This window comes from Hyperolius riggenbachi, chromosome 8 (assembly GCF_040937935.1).
Source record: "Hyperolius riggenbachi isolate aHypRig1 chromosome 8, aHypRig1.pri, whole genome shotgun sequence".
Classification (NCBI taxonomy): domain Eukaryota; kingdom Metazoa; phylum Chordata; class Amphibia; order Anura; family Hyperoliidae; genus Hyperolius; species Hyperolius riggenbachi.
Window position 1 is genome coordinate 183,934,454 of NC_090653.1, and position 25,408 is coordinate 183,959,861.

Genomic DNA, 25,408 nt, shown 5'->3' on the forward strand with positions numbered 1-25,408 from the left:
TCTCCTATTGGCATAAAGGGCCTGCCTGTTAGCGCGCGCGCGTAGCTCTCCATCTGTGTGCACTACTAGGCTCAGACAAACCAGACGCATGCTGCTGCGGAGAAACCGCCGTTCTGAACGCGGAATCAGCCGCCTCGCTGTCAGACCGCGCGGCGGTATCTCCGCCATCCATTGCAGTACCCCCCCCCCCCCGAGGAGTGGACTCCGGACACTTCCCACCAGGCTTCCCAGGATGTAAGTCATGAAACTCCTTTTTTAATTCCTCCGCATGCATGTGACAATCTGGCACCCAAGATCTTTCCTCTATGCCATATCCTTTCCAGTGGACCAGATACTGCACGGAATTCTGCACTAAGCCAGAGTCCAGGATCTTTTCAATTTCATACTCTGGTTGGTCATCCACTCAGCTGACTGCATATAGCTACCTTTTGTGTTCAGTGAACTCACCTCACTGCATATATAACTACCTTTGGGTTGAGTGAACTCACCTCACTGCACATAGCTACCTTCCGTGTTCAGTGAACTCACCTCACCGCATATATAACTACCTTTGGGTTGAGTGAACTCACCTCACTGCACATAGCTGCCTTCTGTGTTCAGTGAACTCACCTCACTGCATATATAACTACCTTTGGGTTGAGTGAACTCAGCTGACTGCATATAGCTACCTTTTGTGTTCAGTGAACTCACCTCGCTGCATATAGCTAGCTTTTGTGTTCAGTGAACTCACCTCACTGCATATAGCTACCTTTTGTGTTCAGTGAATTCACCTCACTGCATATATAACTACCTTTGGGTTGAGTGAACTCACCTCACTGCACATAGCTACCTTCTGTGTTCAGTGAACTCACCTCACTGCATATATAACTACCTTTGGGTTGAGTGAACTCACCTCACTGCACATAGCTACCTTCTGTGTTCAGTGAACTCACCTCACTGCATATACCTAGCTTCCCCCCGAGATGGACAAAATGGACAAACCAGGTAGAGGAAGAGGTAGAGGCAGACCCAGAGGAAGGCCACCTGGCACTGGCAGGTCTGTGCAAGGTGGTGTTGCTGTGATTTCGTGCGGACCTGGCCCAAAGTACAGTGCTCAGAAGAAGGCACGTGCCATCACTTCCCAAAATTGTGAGGACGTGCTTGAGTATTTAACACAGAAAACCTTATCTCCCGCAGCCACCAGCGCTACAACAAGCGCCACATCCGCTGCATTTGACACTTCGCAGGAGTTATTTGGTGGTGGTGGTGGTGAAATCACTGATTCACAGCCACTACTGCAACAACAAGAAGAAGGCGCAGGTACACCACCTCATACGTCTAAGTTAGGTGGCGATAGTATGGAGTATGGACGTAATGTGTGAGGAGGGGCATGATTATCCACCTGAAGTTGGTGCAGTTGAGGAGGTGTCTGAGGAAAGTGAAGCTGGGCAGGAGGATTATGATGACGATTATACGGATGTCACGTATGTACCCAATAGAGGAGATGACCAGGGGGACAGTTCAGAGGGGGAGCCAGAGAGGAGTAGGAGGAGACGACTCCATGATAGAAGCAGAGGGAGCTCGTCCTCAGAAACAGCTGGGGGCAGTGTCCGGCGCCATGTATCACCAGCTATGGCCAGCCAGCCAACATGCCCTTCAAGGTCAGCTGTTGATGCCACCGTAGTGCCATCACCCCAGGGGGGCTCTGTGGTTTGGAAATATTTTACGGTGTTTGCCTCAGATAGGAGCAAAGCCATCTGTTCTCTCTGCCTCCAAAAATTGAGCCGTGGAAAGGCCAACAGTCACGTAGGGACAAGTGCCTTACGAAGGCACCTGGAGAGAAGGCACAAACAGCTATGGGAAGAACACCTGAGGAAAAGCAGCACCCCTCAAAAGACAAGCCACCCTCCTTCTCCTCTTCCTCCTTCAGGTGCATCGTCTTCATCCGCTTTCTCCCTTGAACCTTCACAGCCACCCTCCTTCACACCGCCTCTGCCCTTGAGCGTTCCTGCACCTCTGCCCACAGCAGTAGCCAGGTGTCTGTGAAGGAAGTCTTTGAGCGGAAGAAGCCAATTTCGGCCAGTCACCCTCTTGCCCGCCGTCTGACAGCTGGTGTGGCGGAACTATTAGCTCGCCAGCTATTACCATACAAGCTGGTGGAGTCAGAGGCTTTCTGTAAATTTGTGGCCATTGGGACACCGCAGTGGAAGATACCAGGCCACACATATTTTTCACAAAAGGCCATACCCAAACTGTACCGTGCAGTTCAGAGGTAAGTGGTGTCATCTATTGCAAAGAGCGTTGGGTCAAGGGACCCAACCTGACCACGGATGCCTGGTCTGCCAAGCACGGGCAGGGCCGCTACATTACGTACACAGCCCATTGGGTCAACCTGGTGACCGATGGCAGCAAGCAGGGAGTACGTGGCTGCGCAGCGGACCGACTTGTCACACCTCCACGGCTTGCAGGCAGGCCTCCTGCCACCTCCTCTCCTTCTCCTCCAGCTACATCCTCTTCGCTGTCAACCTCCTCCTCCTCAGCTGAGTGTCAGTTGAACTCTAGCGGTGCTGCCATCTCCTCTTCCTCTCCAGCTACACAGCCCCATCTCCCCAGAGCCTACGCTGCATGCCAGGTACGACGGTGTCACGCAATTTTAGACATGTCTTGCCTCAAAGCGGAGAGTCACACTGGAGCAGCTCTCCTGGCTGCTCTTAACAAACAGGTGGAGCAATGGCTGACCCCGCACCAGCTGGAGATCGGCAACGTGGTGTGTGACAACGGCAGCAATCTCCTTTCCACTTTGAATTTGGGAAAGCTGACACATGTACCCTGCATGGCACGTGCTGAATCTGGTCGTGCAAAGATTTGTCTCAAAGTACCCAGGCTTAGAGGACGTCCTGAAGCAGACCAGGAAGTTGTGTGGGCATTTCAGGTGGCCTTATACGACCATGGCACGGCTTGCAGACATTCAGCGGAAAAACAACTTGCCGATGAGACGCTTGATATGCGATAGCCCAACTCGCTGGAATTCCACCCTGCTCATGTTCTCTCGCCAGGAGAAAGCCGTCACCCAGTACCTGTACAGCTACAGTAGAAGGACACAATCTGGGAAGATGGGGATGTTGTGGCCCAACAGCTGGACACTGATGCGAAATGCATGCAGGACCATGCGGCCGTTTGAGGAGGTGACCAACCTGGTGAGTCGCGCTGAAGGCACCATCAGCGACTTGATCCCCTACGCTTACTTCCTGGAGTGTGCCGTGCGTAGAGTGGTGGATGAAGCTGTGGAGGAGCGGGAACAGGAACAGCTACGGCAGGAGGAGTCGTGGGACTAATTTTCAGCCGAACCACAGGTTTCCTCAACACCTGCGGCACCACAGAGGGGGGAGGAGGAGGAAGAAGAGGAGTCATGTGGGGAAGGAGAGGAGTCAGACTCGGATGATTATGAGGAAGGTGTTTCTGTGGAGGAGAAAGAGGCGGCAGAAGAACAACCGCAGCAGCCGTCAGAGGGGGCTTCTGCTGCTCAACGTTCCCATGGTATTGTCCGTGGCTGGGGGGAGGCTGGGCGTGACATCACTGTGGAAGAGCAAAAGGAGATGGAAAGTACGTCTGGATCTGACTTTGTGCAGATGGCCTCTTTCATGTTGTCCAGCCTGTTAAGGGACCACCGTATCAAAAAACTCAAGGGGAATGACCTGTACTGGGTGGCCACGCTACTAGACCCTCGGTACAGGCACAAAGTGGCAGACCTGTTACTAACTCCACACAAGGCGGAAAGGATGCTGCACTTGCAGAACAAGCTGTCAATGATGCTTTACAATGCATTTAAGGGTGATGTGACAGTACAACGCAATAAAGGTACCACTGGCAGTATTCTTCCTCCTCCTCACTAGTGTTGGGCGAACACCTAGATGTTCGGGTTCGCGAACGTTCGCCGAACATCGCCGCGATGTTCGGGTGTTCGCGCCGAACTCCGAACATAATGGAAGTCAATAGGGACCCGAACTTTCGTGCTTTGTAAAGCTTCCTTACATGCTAAATACCCCAAATTTGCAGGGTATGTGCACCTTGGGAGTGGGTGCAAGAGGAAAAAAAATATTTGAAAAAGAGCTTATAGTTTTTGAGAAAATTGATTGTAAAGTTTCAAAGGAAAAACTGTCTTTTAAATGTGGAAAATGTCATGTTTCTTTGCACAGGTAACATGCTTTTTGTCGCCATGCAGTCATAAATGTAATACAGAGAAGAGGTTCCAGGAAAAGGGACGGGTAACGCTAACCCAGCACAAGCAGCAGAACACGTGATGGAACAGGAGGAGGCGCAGGAGGAGAAGGCCACGCTTTTTGAGACACAGCATCCCAGGCCTTGCATGAGGACAAATAGCGTGCGGATATAGCAATGCTTTTTGCCGCCATGCAGTCATAAATGTAATAAAGATGAGAGGTTCAATAAACAGGGACCGGCAATGCTAACCCAGCAGCAGCAGCAGCAGCAGCAGCACATGTGATGGAACAGGAGGAGGCGCAGGAGGAGAAGGCCACGCTTTTTGAGACACAACATCCCAGGCCTTGCATGAGGACAAATAGCGTGCGGATATAGCAATGCTTTTTGCCGCCATGCAGTCATAAATGTAATACAGATTAGAGGTTCAATAAACAGGGACCGGAAACGCTAACCCAGGCCAGCAGCAGCAGCAGCACACGTGATGGAACAGGAGGAGGCACAGGAGGAGAAGGCCACGCTTTTTGAGACACAACAACCCAGGCCTTGCATTAGGACAAGAAGCGTGCGGATAGCATGCATTTTGCCACCATGCAGAGTGGCAGTAAACAGAATGCTATATAGTGTGGCTGAGCGAGCGGTGTACTACTATTCCCAGCAGACACAAAGTGGCAGTAAACACAATGCTATATAGTGTGGCTGAACGAGGTACACAGAGTGGCAGTAAACACAATGCTATATAGTGTGGCTGAGCGAGCGGTGTACTACTATTCCCAGCAGACACAAAGTGGCAGTAAACACAATGCTATATAGTGTGGCTGAGAGAGGTACACAGAGTGGCAGTAAACAGAATGCTATATAGTGTGGCTGAGCGAGCGGTGAACTACTATTCCCAGCAGACACAGAGTGGCAGTAAACAGAATGCTATATAGTGTGGCTGAGCGAGGTACACAGAGTGGCAGTAAACAGAATGCTATATAGTGTGGCTGAGCGAGCAGTGTACTACTATTCCCAGCAGACACAGAGTGGCAGTAAACAGAATGCTATATAGTGTGGCTGAGCGAGGTACACAGAGTGGCAGTACTATTCCCAGCAGTGACACAATGACTGGGGGGACCCTGGCTAGCGTGGCTGGAGCGCGAACTACCCTGCCTGCCTACCCAAAGCTAAACCCACAGACAAATGGCGGAGATATGACGTGGTTCGGGTATTTATTTACCCGAACCACGTGACAGTTCGGCCAATCAGAGCGCGTTCGGGTCCGAACCACGTGACCCGTTCGGCCAATCACAGCGCTAGCCGAACGTTCGGGGAACGTTCGGCCATGCGCTCTTAGTTCGGCCATGTGGCCGAACGGTTTGGCCGAACACCATCAGGTGTTCGGCCGAACTCGAACATCACCCAAACAGGGTGATGTTCTGCAGAACCCGAACAGTGGCGAACACTGTTCGCCCAACACTACTCCTCACCAGTCCACGCAGGCAAGGACAGGCCGCTCCAGCGATCTTGGGGTGATGTCGGACATGCGGACATTCTTTAGTCCAATGCCTCGCCAACACCTAGACCGGCAGGTAGCCGACTACCTGGCCTTAAGTGTGGATGTACACACTGCGACTGCGAGCAGCGAGGATGAACTCTTGCTCTACTGGTTGCGCATGCTTGACCTGTGGCCAGAGCTGTCCCAATTTGCCATACAACTTCTCTCTTGCCCTGCCGCAAGCGTCCTGTCAGAAAGGACCTTCAGTGCAGCTGGAGGCATTGTCACTGAGAAGAGATGTCGCCTAAGTCATGACAGTGTTCAGTACCTGACCTTTATCAAAATGAACGAGGCATGGATCCCTGAGGGCTATTGCACGACCGAAGACTAAGTCAGTCCCCACAGACAGCATCTCTGCCTGCAGGCCGTTTGACTGCCTTCTCCGCCGCCACCACCACCAGGGTCCAGGACTCTAGGCGGATTCCAGAATTTTTAAGGCCACTGCTAGCAGCGGCTGCTATACTAATTTTTCTTGGGCATGCACATGCCTACCTAATTTTTCTGGCTGAAGTGCAGGCGGCTGCAACAATAAACAAAAGGCATGTACATGTGCCCATCCCCCTTCGTGATCATTACCTTGCCACGGTGAAGGGGCTTGCGTATCACAATGAAGCAATGACCGCCGGCTATATGAGTGTCTCGGGTGGGGGTGGCACACCAAACATAATAAGGTCATTGTTTCATTGTGGTCAGACCAAATTTGATCAGCTGGACAGTCACTGTTCTGTCATTCAGCTACATCAGCCGGGCGAGCATATGGGCTGAAAAGCCACCATCACCTGCACTCTCGTCATGGTGCGCACCAGTCCAGCACGGCTGTCGCTACACAAATGGCTGTTTGCAGTCACTGCATACCTTTCACTGCATCTGTGACTGCACATTATACCTGGCAGTCAGTGCATAACTTGCACTTGAACGGATACAGTTTCAAACAATTTAAAAATACAACCATCTAAAGTTTCAAACAATTTAAAAATACATCCATCTAAAGTTCCAAACAATTCAAAAATACAACCATCTACATTTCCAAACAATTTAAAATTTAGCATTCTTGGCAAATGCTTTCGACTTGGTTTGTCTTCCGCTGGCTCAAGGGTCCATCTGACCACAGATGCCTGGTCTGCAAAGCACGGTCAGGGCAGCTACAGCATGGGTCTCAGCAGGCTCCCACTTCGGGCCGGAATCCAACCTTCATTCCCCGCGGTGACAATGGCAGACTTGCCCTCCATAACGGATTCTCGCCGGAGACCAACCTGGTGAACCGCAGTGAAGGCACCATCAGACTTGCCCTCCATAACGGATTCCCGTTAAAGGATTTAAAGTTGATTCATTACAATTAGGGCCTCAAAAGGTCCTCCTGAGTCCTGTATTGTTATTTTTGGTCACTACCTCGGGGCGGGCGTGCATGCCTGCCTGCTGCCCTCCTTGCCTGGATGTGTGGTGGTAGCCGTTGATCAGGCTCCAACTCCGGAACGCAATACAACCATCTAAAGTTTCAAACAATTTAAAAATTCAACCATCTAAAGTTTCAAACAATTTAAAAATACAACCATCTACATTTTCAAACAATTAAAAAAAATGCCAACAAAAATTGCCCTCCGTAAAACATTCTTGGCAAATGCTTTCGACTTGGTTTGTCTTCCGCTGGCTCAAGGGTCCATCTGACCACAGATGCCTGGTCTGCAAAGCACGGTCAGGGCAGCTACAGCATGGGTCTCAGCAGGCTCCCACTTCGGGCCGGAATCCAACCTTCATTCCTCCCGGTGACAATGGCAGACTTGCCCTCCATAACGGATTCCCGTTAAAGGATTTAAAGTTGATTCATTACAATTAGGGCCTCAAAGTCCTGTATTACATGCCTACCTGCTGCCCTCCTTGGATATGCAGTGGTAGCCGTTGCTCAGGCTCCACACCGGATTCCATACCTCATTCCCCGGCCATTACCCGGGGTCACAAATGGCAGACTTGCCCGCCTCCATATGATTCTTGTGAAAGGAATGTGGTGTCATCTTTGCCCGCCATAACTGGTTCTCGTTAAAGGATTTAAAGTACATTCATTTCAAATACCCAGCAGGGCCTCGAAAGTCTTCCTCCTGTATTGTTATTTTTGGTCACTACCTCAGGGCGGGCGTGCATGCCTGCTGCCCTCCTTGGATGTGTAGTGTTGCTTAGGCTCCACACCGGATTCCATCCCTCATTCCCCGGCCTTTAACCGGGGTCACAATGTCAGACTTGCCCGCCTCCATAGGATTCTCATTGTAGCGGTACTGAACAAGTACACAGCAAGTACAAAATGTAATTTAAAAACAAAACATAAGCTTTTTAACAGTGCCATGGAAAGTTGAGAAGGAAGTCATACATTACCTGACATCACTGAGTGAGGAAGAGCAATCTCGCAATGTTGCGCAGTAGTCCAGCACGGCCGTCACAACACACAACAAACAGCTATTTGCGGTGCGTTACACAGTGAGTTTGGTGTGTCAGTGTGAAGCAGTACTCTAATTACACTCCCTGATTGATGTATACACATGCAAGATGTTTTAAAGCACGTTAGGCCTGCAATTTAGCATTCAATGTGATTTCTGCCCTTAAAACGCTGTTTTGCGTCACATCCAGATTTTTCTCCGGGACTTTGGCATGTATTCCACTCCGCCATGCCCCCCTCCAGGTGTTAGACACCTTGAAACATCTTTTCCATCACTTTTGTGGCCAGCATAATTTTTTCTATTTTTCAAAGTTCGCCTCCCCATTGAAGTCTATTGCGGTTCGTGAACTTTTCCGCGAACCGAACCTTCCGCGGAAGTTCGCGAACCCGGTTTGCGAACCTAGAATCAGAGGTTTGGCCCATCTCTACTCCACACGCTTCACCCTGTGTGGCGCATCCCCGCTTGAACAGTAGGTGGAGAGACAACACCTGCCCGACTTCGTTTACACCCAGGCCTTTAGTGTGCAAGGTATTGGAGCTGAATGTAGGGTGAGCAAATAAACTTCCAGGCCAAACAAGGAAACAGAATAACAAAGTCCAGCAACAGTCCAGCAACAGTCCAGCAGAAATATCACAGTACTGGAGGGCAAGGCAGAGAGTAGTCAATGAACGTTTCTGAAATCAAAACCAGGCAGCAAGGGTCGTCATGATATTCCAGGCAAGAGGTCAGTTCAGGCAGCAGACAAGGGAGGTCCAGTAATCAAAGCCGAGGTCAAAGTCCAGATAATCCAATATAAACAGCAGGTAACAGCACACCCAGCAAGCTAGGAGCTATCACAGGCAAGATGCAAGTGTCATAGCAAGATTTAAATACTGACAGTATCCAATCAGTGGCCAGCCATATGCACACAACAGCCAATCACACGCAGGCATTAATCTTGTTTAAGTATCAGCTAAGAGAGAGATCAGCTGACACGGGTGGCAATACATGTCAGCTGAGTAACCAATAGTAACCAGCAGGCACGTGCACAGGGGGGTGCTCGGGGTGCTACAGCACCCCCCCTTTTGGTCAGTCTCATGGGTGGGCCCCTTTTCCCCCAACATCCTCCAGTGCGCTGTGAAAAATGACCCTCAGAGTGCCTGCTTCCTTAACTGCAGCCATCCGCCGCTGACTAGTGGCTAATCTGCTGCTGCAGGTCAGACCACGGGCCAGGGGCACACATAGTAGGCCGTCGGACGGAGAAAGAGGGCCCCCGCATCAAAATGCTTGCAGCTTCGGCGCAGAGCGTCTCCATGGCAACCGCGCAACACCAACCCGACGTAGGAGACGCGGCTAACAAAAGGACAAACTTTCCCAGCGTCGGCGATGAGGTGACGTCATTAGGACTGGACAAGGAGCTAGGAGAGAGCGCGAGGCGCATGGGAGCCGCAGAGTCACTGACAGTGACAGACTGCGATGCCACCCAGGACAACAGCGCGCCTGAGGAGAGAGCTGACAGTTGAGACAGCGTTCCTGCTGCGTGGGCTGCCGTGAGTTTTTTAAATTAATTGAAGCCAGACCAGCAGTGAGGGTTACGCAGGGCAGGAGAGGAGGGAATCATTGAAAAGGACAGAGTGGAGCTGATTGGGAGATAAAGGGGGCCCCTGACTTAACTTAGTGTGGGACTCTGGGAGCAGGAGGGGGGAGGGCCTGATTTTAACTTGTGGTTCTTTCTGCGGGGGGGGGGGGGGGTCCTGATTTTAACTTTCCACTGGACTTGTTGGTAGTGGGATTATTTTCTGAGGGGGAAGGGGGTAGAGATGGGGGTAGCAATATGGTGTGAGTGGGACCAGGAGGGGGGCCTGTCATTAAAGGCTGCGGAGGACGGCGGCATGGGAGCGATCCATGTGGATGAGGCTGGAGGAAGGTATGTATAAATCTATTATTATTTTGGTCTCTGAGTCTCTTTAAATCTGGTGGTAGTGTGATTTTTTTTTTTTTTTGAGGGGGGCCCTGATTTTAAAGTAAACCTGAGATAGGGGGATATAAGAAATTTATACATACTTGGGGCTTCCTCTAGCCCCCTCTGGCCTCATCTCTCCCTTGCTTCCGTCCTCTGCTGCCTGCAGCTTTTGCAAATTGCCCCAGAAAGTCTTCTGGCCTGGGGCATACTGCGCATGCGTGGCCTGGCCACAGCGAGGTCAGCAACAAAATATTAAAGTATACCGTAGGTGGGTTGTGTTATGTCTATTCACTTAACTCTCCCTCAGATGGCCTTCCAATCTAATCCCTACTGCAGTCTTATGTCTATATTGTGTAGGGCCAACCTTTAGGGGAAGTCTGTATGTTTTTGGGATGTGGGAGGCAACCGAAGTGCCTGGAGAAAACCCACGCAGACCCAGGAGGAGCATACAAACACCTTGCAAATAGTTGGATTGGACCGTGGAACCCAGCGTTGCAAGGCGAGATTTCTAGTCACTATGCCACCATATGCATATGTATATATTCTTTCTTTTGGGGCAGGGGGTGTCATCGGGGAAGTGGAGGGGGGGGGGGATGTCACCTGGAACTACTGTCTCAGGGGGTTGGGAGAAGCCACCTGTTACTTCTGTCTTGGGGGGGGGTATCAAAGGGCCCACTGACACCAATGCTGGGGAGGCAGAAATTGTTAATCAATTTCCTGTGTGGGGTGGTGGGTACATTTCATATGGGGATAATGGCTGCATTTCATATGAGGGGGCTATGGCTGCATTTCATGTTCTGCATAACAGTGATTATAATTGATGCATTTCATATGTGTGCGTGATAACTGCATTTTATATGTGGGGGTGATATAACTGCATTTCCTATGTGGTGGACAATGCTGCACTTCTCTTGACAATGATCAATGAACAGGGATATGTGAGGGAGCAGGCTGGTGTACTTTATACTGGTTGAACTTGATGGACGTATGTCTTTTTTCAACCAAAATAACTATGTAACTATGTAACTATGAGTCAACACTGTATGTCTCATGTAGGTGTGATGGCAGCATTTTATATGTGGGTGCAATTGTTGGTTTTTTATATGAATATGATTGCTGCATTTTCAATTTGATAATGGTACAATAGTTAAAGGACATCCGAACTGAAAAGAAACTGATGAGAAAAACTAGTATCTATCCTCCTTCTCCTAAAAATGACTTTTTTTTTGCTATCCCACAGTTTTATTTTAGATTTTTATCTAGTTTTGAAGTTTTTATTGCTTCATTGTGTTCAGTGACACCTTTACTGAATGATGCCAGAGCTCAAATAAATGAATTATTGACCTTTTATCTGCTTTCTGCTTTTAGAAACCATTTACTGACAGGAAAGTGTTTTATGGCTGTAATTACTTATCAGTGAAGGTTATTCTGACCCAGTCCAGACCTGGGCAGAATCTGTCACTTGCATACCTGATGTTTAACTATTTCAGGCAGAGAAAGCCTAGTTATTTGTGTGCTAGTCACTGTACATACACATGTCTATCTTATCATGTCTAATGCCACCTCAGTTGTCCTTCAACCAAGAGGTGTTATGATAGTAAGTAGGATGAAAATCTCTAAAAAGAGGTGTGATTTGTATCTGTAATTTTTATGCAGAGGTTTTCTGATGTACAACAGAAATTTGTAGGGAACTTGCATTAGAGCAATTACAATTTATTGATATGTAGTGAAGAATTGATGAAAGCTTGACTGGTCAGGTCAGAATATTGCTGGCAGCTGTTTGACAGTTTTTGTGATTTCTGAGTCTATTTGTATTTGATTGAGTTTGGAAGCATGTGCACATACTGTAGTGATGATGAAGTGGATGCAAGTAACTTTGAGTTGATGCAAATTTATGCAGCTTGAAAATGAACCAATTAAATCCTGCTGAGGTAAAGTTCGATTGGTTTATTTTCAAGCTGTATAAATTTGCTCAATAACTCAGTTATTTGAATCTACTTGATCTTCACTACTGTATACTGATCTTCAGTCACTACAAAGTCAGTTGTACATTGATTGCTATTTGAAGCATGATGCTCCCTTTTATACGAGTATAACTTGGTTTGAGCTTTGCAATACAAGCATTTTTGTGAAATTGTGACTTTATAAAGCAACGTCTTGACCCAAAGCCCACCCATAGCCAGCACCCACTACAGGCATGGCGCACCCATGTCACACCCAGTATCGGCACCCAGCACCCACATGACATCAAGTACATGCACCCAGATCTCACATGGCACTAAGTACCTGCAATCAACACCCGCATGACACCCGATACCGACCCATAGCCAGAATCCACATGACACCCTGTATCTGCACCCAGAACTCAAATGGCACCCAGCATCTGCATTCAGCACCTACATGACAACCAATACCCCCTAGCCAGAAACGAGGATGGGGGTGTGTGCAGGTGGGGATAGGGGGGGGGGGGGCATTGCGAGGCCCCTTTTTAAAATTTGAGCACCCCCCACTTAAGGATCCTCTGCACGGCCCTGGCGGGCGCCTATGGACTTGGGCTGCATTGAAGATAAAGGAGAAAAGGAAGCTTTGGCACTGGAGACGAGCTGAGAAATGAGTGACACTGATGGCTGCTGTGGTGTGAAGGCGAGCTGGCTACCTATACTGAAAGGGGAGGGGCGAGTGGGAAAAGGAGGGATTAAGGGAGTCATCTGACTATCTATACTGGAGGGAAAGGGGGAGGGGTCATCTGACTACCTATAGTGGAGGGGGCGGCTGGTGACAGTGGCCTTGGGCGGTAAAAAGTACACACCGGCCCTGCAAAGAGATCAGCAGAACTGCCAAGCAACTAGTATTGTTCAAAAGGAAACATCCATCCTTGCAAGACACCTCTGATGTGTCCTGTTGTAATTAAGGCATGCAAAAATGTCTCTGTACCTCTTTTGGATGTTCAAATGTAAATATGCTGTGTGTTCTAATATCTTGTCACTATACAGGAATAGAGTCTGAAGAAGGCTTATTTGTCCAAAGCTTACATTTTTCTTTTAAGTTAGCCAGTAAATAATATCATCCTAATTCAAAATATCTTTATTTTACTAAGGGAGATGAATTGTATTGTTGTTTAAAATCACTATTAAACACTCAAAGTTTAACTTTCCTGAGTACAATGTATTTAGTAAAACTATTAATTTTTTGTATATAAATCATGCAGATTTTCAGTTCTTCAAATGACTGCTAATTTGTCAGTGAGTCAGGACATGGAAGCCCTATTTCAAATAAGAAGTAATTGCTATGAGTAACAGTATGATAATATAATTTTCTTGCCTTTGACAACCATGTTATTTTATTTACAGTCGTATAGTGAGAAGCCAGACTTTGGATAGCATGGAACACAATAATTATGAGTCATGCCATGATACATTTTTAAACTGGCAGCAAGATGATGGACACAGTGATATTGAATGTATTATGCCCAGTTTCCAGGGCAACGAACCCATGGTAAGCAAAACAACTGAAACCTGAGATCTGCTTAATGTTTTTTCCTAATAAGATTGTGAAGCACAGAATTGATCTCCTTGAAACAGGATGTATTTGCAGATGATCACTTTCAAATATACAGAAGTTTTTGTCTTGCACACACTAAAGCATTCCTCATAAGTTCATACATGGAATGCTGAAGCTGAAGAAAGGGGATGACGCCCCTTTGTGAAAATATGCATCAATATATACCAGTCACTGCATACCTGTTCACGGTACCTGTGTGTGCTGCACATTGTATTGATAACAGTCACTGAATACCTTTCACTGCATCTGTGACTGCACATTGTATTATACATTGGAGTCAGTGCATACCTTTCACTTGAATGGATGGCAGACTTGCCCTCCATAACAGATTCCCGTTAAAGGCAAGTGGTGTCATCTCTGGCACTCAGCGTTGGGTGAAGGGTCCATCTGACCGCAGAACACAGATGCCTGGTCTGCAAAGCACGGTCAGGGCAGGTACATTACTTATACAGCACATTGTGTCCTTCCTTGGATGTGTGGTGGTAGCCGTTTCTCAGGCTTCTACTCCGGACCGGAATCGAACCCTGATTCCCCGGCCATTATGGTGCAGAAAGTACCAAAGAGAGTTGACCACACAGTTAAATGGATGGCAGACTTGCCCTCCATAACAGATTCCCGTTAAAGGATTTCAAGTGTACTCATCATTATACAGGGCCTCGAAAGAGTCCTGTATTGTTATTTTTCATCACTACCTCCCCGAGTCGGGACTTGCGTTGCTCTCCAGGACTCCCGAATGCGAATTTACCCGAATTATTCGGGTAAAGTTCAGCGTTCCCGAAGCCGAATGCGCCGGACTCGAAGCCGAAGGCGGCCAATTGTACGCATTTGAATTTGGCCGGATGACGCGTTGGGTTCGGCTTCGGGATTCGGAGGGACGCGGGCCAATCAGAATTCCTCCTGCCGAGTCCCTGGCAATGGTAGCAACCAATCAGAGGAGGAGAGCCTGGCCCTCCCCTCATCTATATAAGACGGCGGCCATTTTGCGGAGCTACGCACTTGTGTGACTGAGCTGGTACTGAGAGCATCTCCAGTGCTGTGCTGCGTGTCTGATCAAGTGTATTCTGTGCTTAACCTAGCGTTTTGCTTCCTAAACACCTCCTAAACACATTCATTGTACTGTTGTATAGATAGTAATTTGATTGTTTGTAGTCAGCTAGTGTGTATACTGTATACTGTGCTAGGCTAGTGTTAGTCTGTGTGCAGGCTAGGCCTGCTAGCCTAGGGCAGCCTTAGCCTACTACTAGCTTAGGTAGGTTAGGGATTCTAGTTAGTTGTGTACTATAGTAGTTTAGTTAAATTGTACTGCTGCTGTTTGCTGTAGTCTGTTAGTTTATAGCTTCAGTACTGTTAGTTAATACTAGTTAGTTACTGATTGACTGTGTACAGGCCAGCATCCCTTGTTGTCACCTGCTTTGACTGTCATTTGCCAGCGCACCCTATTGAGTGCGTCTGACCGTGTGTGACCGACCGACTGTAATCGGTCACCCACTGTCTGGCCGTTAGATATATTGTTTATTGTTTAGTACAGAAGGCGTTTCAGAGTTACTTACTACCTGCGCGTACAACCGTACTACTACTAGGTAGGTGGTAGTCTTCCACTACTACCACCACCACCCACCCCTTCATTTAATTTTTTTCAATTTTTACTGTGTGATTTATTACCTTTCTGTAGTAAATTGTGACATTCGCAGGCCAGCATCCCTTGTTGTCACCTGCTTTGACTGTCATTTGCCGGCGCATCCTATTGATTGCGTCTGACCGTGTGTGACCGACCGTAATTGTAACTCACTGTCACACGAGATAGTACTGTAGAGACTCACTGTTAGTAGTACTACTACTACTACCACTACTACTACTTCTACTATTACTTAAAAAAAAATGTTTTCATTTTTTGTTGACACTTACCACCAGTCAGTCACCACCACCACCGAGCTTAATTAAAGTTTACACCCTTTCCTGCCGTTTTCTACACATTTGGTTTTTTTTTACTGTATTCGTATATAAGTGCAAAATGACTGGCAGAGGTAGAGGACGAGGCACCACCAGGAGAGGCAGCGCCATTGCAGCAGCCACTGCCAGCAGCAGCAGGTCTGTGACTGGTCCGCCGCCAGCCACTGACCGCAGAGTTGTGGAGGAGGGAGCAGAGGCACAACAGCAGCGCGTTGCGCCCATCTTTGAGACGGGTCGTCGCCCGAAGGCCCATTCTGGAGAGTCAAGCACAGGCTGTGGTGGAAATGATGGAGGCGCAGGAAGCCACCGTTTCCAGCCAGGCCTCCAGCACCAGCGAGACCAGTGCCACCAGCACTCCAATCCACAGCAGGCCTCCACCACCGCTTGAGGTCATGGTCACGGTGACCCCACCGACCAGCCTGCCCTCACTGAGCTCAGTCTTCACCCCAGTGACTGCAGCCGTGTACAGGGATGTTCTGGAGAATTTTGAGCAGGAGATAATAGGGACATCATCATGCAAGGAGGAAGAGGAGGAGTTGGAGGTGGAGCAGGTTATTGTTGGCGCTGATGAGGACGGGCGTGATGCAGGGGATTTTGGGCCACCGGATGTGGTTGAGGCGGGCTCAGAGGACATGTTTGGGGATGATGATGACGTGCTGGATCCTTCCTATGTGCCACCACCAGTACCACCAGCACACTTGCTTGAAGGCAGCTTGTCATCGGAGGAGGAGGTGTCTCTGGCGCAGAGGCATGGCAGCAGCAAGGCGGCAAGCACAGGTCGTGGAAGGCAGGAGCCACAGCCTGCTGCTTCAGCCGCTACCACCACCCGCAGCAAACCTCCAACCAAACCAAAAAAGGCACAAGCCTCCAAGGGCACTAAAAAACTCAGCCCTCAAGCTCAAAGGGCAGGTTGAAGTCCCCAGTCTGGCAGTTCTTCACTAAGTGCACAGAGGACCCGACCCGTGCAATTTGCAGCAGTTGCAAGGTCAGTCTCAGCAGAGGTCACGATCCCCTGAAGCTGAGTACCTCGTGCCTGTCGACTCACTTACAGACCAGGCATTTTGAGGACTTTTGTGAGTTTGAGAAGCTGATGCAAAGTGGCGCAGGCAGTGGTTAGAGCCAGAGAGCCACTGCACAGATTTCAGCAGCAGCAGCAGCAGCATCCCACTCAGCAGCAGCAGCAGGAGCACAGCAGCAGCAACTCACTCCTTCCCCCCCAGGCAGCCAGTCCTCAGTTGCCTCATCAGCTCCCTCCACAGTGGCCTCATCAGCTCCCTCCACAGTGGCCTCCTTATCCTCCTGCGCAGGTAAACGCCGCCAGACCCTGCTCAGCGAGTCCTTTCCCGGTGTGACCAAGGTGTTGCCTACCGCTCACAGGCGCATCCGGGTGCTGAATGGGTTGCTTTCCCGGGCCATGTGCTCCCAGCTCCTGCCATATTCCTTCGTGCAGGAGGGGAGTGACATGAGAGCACTGCTGCATTTTGGGATCCCGGAGTGGCAAGTCCCCAGCCGCCACTACTTCTCCCGCACGGCGATCCCAGCACTGCACCGGTTTGCCATGGCGAACGTGGGCCGCGCACTCGATCACGCTGTGAGTGCGCGGATCCACATAACCATGGATTCATGGAGCAGCCGTTTTGGGACAGAACGCTATCTGTCCTTTATGGCACACTGGGTCAGCCTGGTGGAAAGCCCAAGCGAGGAAGCAGCAGGTCCACCCTCGGGCGCAGCAGCAGCGGCACCAGTCGCCCACTATGTGGTGCCACCACGCGGGGTCAGGGGAGAAGCAGCAGCTGCCGCCGCCAAGCGACAATGCAACAGCAGCGTAAAGGCCCGCCCCTGCCAAGCGCTGCTGGAGATGGTGAGCCTGGGGAAGAACAGTCTGACAGCAGCCAACGTGCTCCGCTACCTGAGGGAGCAGGAGAAGATGTGGCTGACCCCCAGAGGCCTCCAAGTCGGATTGGTGGTGTCCGACAATGCAGCCAACCTCCTGGCTGCCATCAGCAGGGGACACTTATCCCACATCCCCTGCTTGGCCCATGTCCTGAACCTGGTGCAGAAGTTCCTGCACACCGACCAGGGGATGGAGGAGCTGTTGGAAGCGGGGCGGAAAATTGTGCGCACTTTCCGCCGCTCAGCTGCTGCTGCATCAAAGCTGGCAGAGATCCAGCAACGCGAGGGCCTGCCACCACACCGCCTTGTCATCGATGTGCCGACTCGCTGGAACTCCACCCTGGCGATGTTGGAGTGGCTGGTTGAGCAGAGGAGGGCTGTCAACCGGTACATCGTGGAGGGCACTCTCAAATACACCACCAAACTCCAGCTCCTCACCAACGCACAGTGGGGGCAGATGCAGCAGGTCTGCTTGGTGTTGGCTCCCTTCCTGCAGGGAACCAACCTGGTGAGCCAGAAGCGGGCATCCCTCTGCCAGTGGGTGCCCTTTGTTTGTCTGCTGGACAGGGCACTTGGTGATTTGGTGGATTTGGGGGAGGAGGCCCGGAACCAGCTGGAACAGCAGCCGCCTGCGCAGTCCACTGCTGTGCAGGAATTTGAATCCCTGGAGGAGGGTGAGGAGGAGTTGGAGGTGCTGGACGTCGCTGCTGAGGGGGAACAGCGGAGCGCAGCAGCAGTGGTGCGAGGGTGGAGAGAGGAGGAAGAGGCTCAGGAGCCAGAGGAGGACGCTGACCCTGATGTCTCTGTGTCACAGACCACCCTGTTCCCCATGGAAGCGCACATGCTGCGTTGCCTGCGCACAGACCCCAGGGTGAAGCAGATGCAAGCGAGGGAGGACGCCTGCATCAGCATGATCCTGGATCCACGGCTGAGGGAGAAGTGGGCTCAGTTTCTGCCTGCTACAGGACGTGAGCAGCGCACAAGCGAGTTGCAGCAGCTCCTTGTTTGGCGACTGGAGGAAGCCTTACCCCAGGCTTCCACCCCCTCTGTCCCTGTCCAGCCAGCACAGCAGCTGGTGCCTGCGGCCAGCAGCAGCGTCAGGCGCCCAGGAGACCTGCTGTACATGATGCAGGCGCTCTACATGATGGTAGAGCAGCCGAGAGAGGAGGTGCGTGAAGCAGCCACCTCCTCTGAAAGCCACAGCCAGCGCATGACCCAGATGGTGGCTGAGTACATGGGGTCCTTCAGTGGGCTTGACACCGACAACGTGGACCCCATGGAGTACTGGGTGGAGCGGCTGCACATCTGGAGTGAGCTGGCGCAGTACACCCTGGAAGTCCTGTCTTGCCCCCCTTCCAGCGTGCTGTCCGAGAGGTGCTTCAGTGCGGCCGGTGGCGTGGTCACCGAGAAGCGATCTCGTCTGTCCACTAGAGTTGGGCGAACTGTTAGTTGAACTGCAGCCGAACTGTTCGGCTGCCCAACCTGTCATGTCGCTGTGGCTCTTACTACTTCCGGGTCGCAATGACCTGGAGCAGTACGTCTGCGCTGGCCCGGCGGAGTGCGTCCTAGATCGCGCTCCCGTTGCCGGGCACTCTCTGCGCATGTGTGTGACGTCACTCATGACGTCACACACATGCGCAGAGAGTGCCCGGCAACGGGAGCGCGATCTAGGACGCGCTCCGCCGGGCCAGCGCAGACGTACTACTCCGGGTCATTGCGACCCGGAAGTAGTAAGAGCCACAGCGACATGACAGGTTGGGCAGCCGAACAGTTCAGCTGAAGTTCAGCTAACAGTTCGCCCAACTCTACTGTCCACAGAGGGAGTGGACAGACTGACATTTTTGAAGATCAACCAGGCCTGGATTGAAGGCACGTTCCTGGCACCTACTGTCGGCGAGAGAAGGACATGAGGTGCCTGGGAATCATTCTTTGACAACATAAACCTTCATTCCCGGGGTCCTGATAATTTGGCCTGGTGTTTCTTCACTTGCTGTGGTAGTAACGCTAGCTACCATGGCCCGTGACATGCCTGCTGCTGCCACACGTCACTCCTTTATTTATTTATTTGTGTATTTATTTATTTTATGTATTTATACAGCGCCAACATATTTCGAAGTGCTGATTTTCATCCTCCTGCTGTTCACCACACAATGCATGCCTGCTGCTGCCACACTTCACTCCTCTTCCTGCTGCTGTAGTTATCCTGCTGTCTGTGCTTCCACCGCCAGGGTCCACAGAATACATTGCCTGCTGCCATTCTCCACGCCTCCTCCTGCTGAGTTTATCCTCCTGCCTGTCTGTGTTCCCACCGCCAGGGTCCACAGAATTATGCGCTGCTGCCATGCGCCACCACTAGCTATTACGCCACTACAATAGCTATACTGTTGTATAAAAAAAAATTTCTGAGGTGTCTGGGTTGAAAACTGTGCTGTCCCAGTTGTGCATTGGTGTATTGCTACAGAAAAAGTGACACCACTTACACAGGTAGCAATTGTAGGTTCTTTTAGATTCCTCCAAAATCAGAGACAAGTAACAAGGTTAACAAGTTTATTGATACAAAATATGATATACAATACCAAGTTATTGGAAAGAAGACAGAGAATAACAACATAACATAACAAGTATCAGAATTATAAACACATCACATCACCTTGTGTTTCCTAGGTGCCCCGCTCAAGGTTGCAGTAACTTCTATCTTTCCTAGAGAGCAACTCTTCCCTCACGATAGTCTAGAAGTTCCTTAGACGGGAAGCGCAGTCAGAATTAGCTAGGTGGCCAGCCCAGCTATGAGTTGAGAGAATTCCGTCGTCTTGAAATAGCAGCTGGGTTTTATAGCTTTTCATCCCATAGGCCAACATGGAGCCCCATGTTAGCCTATGGAGTATGATAGAAACAACCCCTTTTTGACGATCAGCAACTCTGAACAAGTGATAATAGCTGGAATCCCACCAATTTGGGCCATACTCCGGTCAGCATACTTTTGATAGATTTATGCCCCCCTTTCATATGTCCATCTGCCCATCTACACAATTAGATATTCACTCTAGAATACAACTACTAGATTTACGACCCATTTATTCATGCATTATAGCCTAAAAAATATCCTAATGTCCCCTAGCTATATACATTAAGGGGCCATTAGTTCATTAGTGAAGAGACTTAAATCTTGGGTCAGATTAGTATTTTCTGTATATACAAGCACTCCTTATAATGGTGGTTTTTAAGTAACATATGACTCATCGACCCATCTGTGTTAGTTTCCTGATAAACAAGTATTAAAGAAGTCCACCCGACTCAAATAAACCAATATACAGATCTGAATGAAAAGATTCACACAAGATGGCTTACTACAACACCATCAGTACAATATGGCGCATAAAAGCTATAGCACTACAAATGGGCACAATGTGGGCTGCACTACTGCTGTCCGGAACCTCCTCCTGCTCTTTGCTGTTTATTTTCAGCCATGGTACCAACGCTAGGTACCATTGGCCTGTGACATTGCCTGCTGCCATACGCCACTCCTCCTCCTGCTGAGTTTATCCTCCTTCCTGTCTGTGTTCCCACCGCCAGGGTCCACAGAATGCGCTGCTGCCATGCGCCACTAGCTATTACGCCACTACAATAGCTATACTGTTGTAAAAAAAAAAAATTCTGAAGGGTCTGGGTTGAAAACTGTGCTGTCCCAGTTGTGCATTGGGCACAATGTGGGCTGCACGACTGCTGTCCGGAACCTCCTCCTGCTCTTTGCTTTTTATTTTTAGCCATGGTACCAACGCTAGGTACCATTGGCCTGTGACATTGCCTGCTGCCATACGCCACTCCTCCTCCTGCTGAGTTTATCCTCCTTCCTGTCTGTGCTCCCACCGCCAGGGTCCACAGAATTATGCACTGCTGCCATGCGCCACTAGCTATTACGCCACTACAATAGCTATACTGTTGTAAAAAAAAAATAAAAAATTCTGAGGTGTCTGGGTTAAAAACTGTGCTGTCCCAGTTGTGCATTGGGCACAATGTGGGCTGCATGACTGCTGTCCGGACTCTCCTCCTGCTATTTGCTGTTTATTTTCAGCCATGGTACCAACGCTAGGTACCATTGGCCTGTGAAATTGCCTGCTGCCATACATCACTACTCCTCCTCCTCCTCCTGCTGCTGCTACTACAGTTATCCTCCTGCCTGTCATAGGTTAGCATCAATATATCGGATTATCGGTGATACTGCAGATCATCAATAATCGGGTATATATCTGCATTCTTGGTGATACTGCAGATCACCAATAATCAGATTCTCTCTGCGTGCTGACACCGACCGTTACACATACCCAGGCATGGCGGATCTTCTGCTGAAGGTGCGACGAGTGGCAAAACATTTCCAAAAGTCCAGTACTGCTTCGGGCGCACTCACCAAGTTGCAGCAGTGATTCAGTCTACCCAACCATTGCTTAATGTCTGATGTCCACATGCGGTGGAATGCTACGCTGCACATGCTAGCATGCCTTTGTGAGCAGAAGAGTGCAGTAGTCCAGTACGTGATGGAGCAGTACTGAGGTTAATTATTGGAACTCAAATTGGCTTGGTAAGCTCAGTGACCCGTGACCTACATACACAGGTGAATCTAATTATGAGAAAGAGTATTTAAGGGTGTTAATTGTAAGTTTCCCTCCTCTTTTAATTTTCTCTGAAGAGTAGCAACATGGGACCCCAAAACAACTCTCAAATGACTCGAAGACAAACATTGTTCACCATCATGGTTTAGGGAAAGGATACAGAAAGCTGTCTCAGAGATTTCAGCTGTCTATTTCCACAGTTAGGAACATATCGAGGAAATGGAAGACCACAAGCTCAGTTCAAGTTAAGGCTCAAAGTGGCAGACCAAGAAAAATCTCGAATAGACAGAAGCGACATATGGTGAGAACAGTCAGAGTCAACCCACAGACCAGCACCAAAGAGCTACAACATCATCTTGCTGCATATGGAGTCACTGTGCATTTTTCAACCGTTCCGCGCACTTTACATAAGGAGATGCTGTATGCAGAGGAAGTATTTTCTCCGCCAACAGCACAAACAGAGCCACTTGAGTTATGCTAAAGCACATTTGGACAAGCCAGCTTCATTTTGAAATAAGGTGATGTGGACTGATGAAACTAAAATTGAGTTATTTGGGTGTAACAAGGGGTATTATGCATGGAGGTAAAAGAACACAACATTCCAAGAAAAACACCTGCTACCTACAGTAAAATATGGTGGTGGTTCCATCATGCTGTGGGGCTGTGTGGCAAGTGCAGGGACTGGGAATCTTGTCACACTTGAGGGACACATGGATTCCACTCAGTATCAGCAGATTCTGGAGAACAATGTCCAGGAATCGGTGACAAAGCTGAAGCTGTGCCGGGGCTGGATCTTTCAACAAGACAACGACTCTAAACACTGCTCATAATCCACTAAGGCATTCATGCAGAGGAACAAGTACAATGTTCTGGAATGGCCATCTCAGTCCCCAGACCTGAATATAATTGAAAATCTGTGGTGTGAGTTAAAGAGAGCTGTCCATACTCGGAAGTCATCAAACCTGAATGAACTGGAGATGTTTTGTAAAGAGGAATGGTCCAAAATACCTTCAACCAGAATCCAGACTCTCATTGGAACCTACAGGAAGCAATTAGGGATGCTTGCTGCATTCCGCGGAATTCTTAATTCCGCGATTCCGGACGGAATTAGGTCAATTCTGATTCCGGCGGTCGGAACGGAATTGCTAAACCTTTAAAACGGAATTCCGCGGAAACATTTTTATTTCCACGGAATTTCACGGAATTAAAAATAAATCAATCTCTCTCTCTCTTGCTCCTCCTCCTCTTATCTTCCTGGGAATTGTAGTGTTTCAAAGGCCAGCTTACTTACCATGGCGGGGAATTGAACCCAGGTCTCAGTATGCTGTATGCTGGATTGATCATAATGGTACATGCTAGCCTGGCTTCAGCATGTAGTGTAGTTGGTGGTATAGGGGTTAAGTCAGATACCTACCACACATTGAGACCTGGGTTTAATTCCCAGCCACGGTATGTAAGCTGGCTTTTGAAAGTCTACAAAACCTTAAGCATGCTACTTTTTCTCTTGGATTGATCATAATGGTACATGCTAGGCTGGCTTCAGCATGTAGTGTGGTTGGTGGTATAAGGGTTAAGTCAGATACCTACTGCACACTGAGAGTTCAATTCCCAGCCCAGCCTTGGTTCAATTCCCAGCCATGGTATGTAAGCTGTTTTTTTAAAGTCTACAAATCCTTAACCACTTGAGGACCACAGTCTTTTCGCCCCTTAAGGACCAGAGCCTTTTTCTCCATTCAGACCACTGCAGCTTTCACGGTTTATTGCTCGCTCATACAACCTACCACCTAAATGAATTTTACCTTCTTTTCTTGTCACTAATACAGCTTTCTTTCGGTGCTATTTGATTGCCGCTGCAAGTTTTACTTTTTATTATATTCATCAAAAAAGACATGAATTTTGTCAAAAAAATGACTTTTTTAACTTTCTGTGCTGACATTTTTCAAATAAAGTAAAATGTCCTATACATTTGAGCGCGAAAGTTATTCTGCTACATGTCTTTGATAAAAAAAAAAACCATTCAGTGTATATTTATTGGTTTGGGTAAAAGTTATAACGTTTACAAACTATGGTGCCAAAAGTGAATTTTCCCATTTTCAAGCATGTCTGACTTTTCTGCGCACCTGTCAGGTTTCATGAGGGGCTAAAATTCCAGGATAGTACAAATACCCCCCAAATGACCCCATTTTGGAAAGAAGACATCCCAAAGTATTCACTGAGAGGCATGGTGAGTTCATAGAAGATTTTATTTTTTGTCACAAGTTAGCGGAAAATGACACTTTGTGACAAAAAAAAAAAAAAAAGTTTCCATATCTTCTAACTTGCGACAAAAAATAAATAAATCTGCCACGGACTCACTATGCTCCTCTCTGAATACCTTGAAGTGTCTACTTTCCAAAATGGGGTAATTTGTGGGGTGTGTTCACTGTCCTGGCATTTTGGGGGGTGCCTAATTGTAAGCACCCCTGTAAAGCCTAAAGATGCTCATTGGACTTTGGGCCCCTTAGCGCAGTTAGGCTGCAAAAAGTGCCACACATGTGGTATTGCCGTACTCAGGAGAAGTAGTATAAAGTGTTTTGGGGTGTATTTTTACACATATCCATGCTGGGTGGGAGAAATATCTCCGTAAATGACAATTTTTAAAAAATTTTTACACACAATTGTCTATTTATAGAGATATTTCTCCCACTCAGCATGGGTATGTGGAAAAATACACCACAAAACACATTATACTACTTCTCCTGAGTACGGCGATACCACATGTGTGGCACTTTTTTGCACCCTAACTGCGCTAAGTGGCCCAAAGTCCAATGAGTACCTTTAGGATTTCACAGGTCATTTTGAGAAATTTGGTTTCAAGACTACTCCTCACGGTTTAGGGCCCCTAAAATGCCAGGACAGTATAGGAACCCCACAAATTACCCCATTTTAGAAAGAAGACACCCCAAGGTATTCCGTTAGGAGTATGGTGGGGTTCCTATACTGCCCTGGCATTTTAGGGGCCCTAAACCGTGAGGAGTAGTCTTGAACCCAAATGTCTCAAAATGACCTGTGAAATCCTAAAGGTACTCGTTGGACTTTGGGCCCCTTAGCACAGTTAGGCTGCAAAAAAGCGTCACACATGTGGTATCGCCGTACTCAGAAGAAGTAGTATAATGTGTTTTGTGGTGTATTTTTACATATAACCATGCTGGGTGGGAGAAATATCTCTGTAAATGACACATTTTTGATTTTTTTACACACAATTGTCCATTTACAGAGAGATTTCTCCCACCCAGCATGGGTATGTGTAAAAATA

General features: G+C 48.8%; 1 protein-coding gene across 4 annotated transcripts in view; it reads left to right on the top strand.

Moving 5' to 3' along the window:
* NOX1 (NADPH oxidase 1) overlaps window positions 1-25,408 on the top strand; it is a 2,086,008-nt gene that overhangs the window by 917,607 nt on the left and 1,142,993 nt on the right. For all 4 annotated transcript variants that reach the window (XM_068248036.1, XM_068248033.1, XM_068248032.1 and 1 more), the window contains one exon: window positions 13,453-13,597. In XM_068248036.1, coding sequence (XP_068104137.1) covers window positions 13,453-13,597 — 145 coding nt within the window. The remainder of the gene's footprint in view (window positions 1-13,452; window positions 13,598-25,408) is intronic.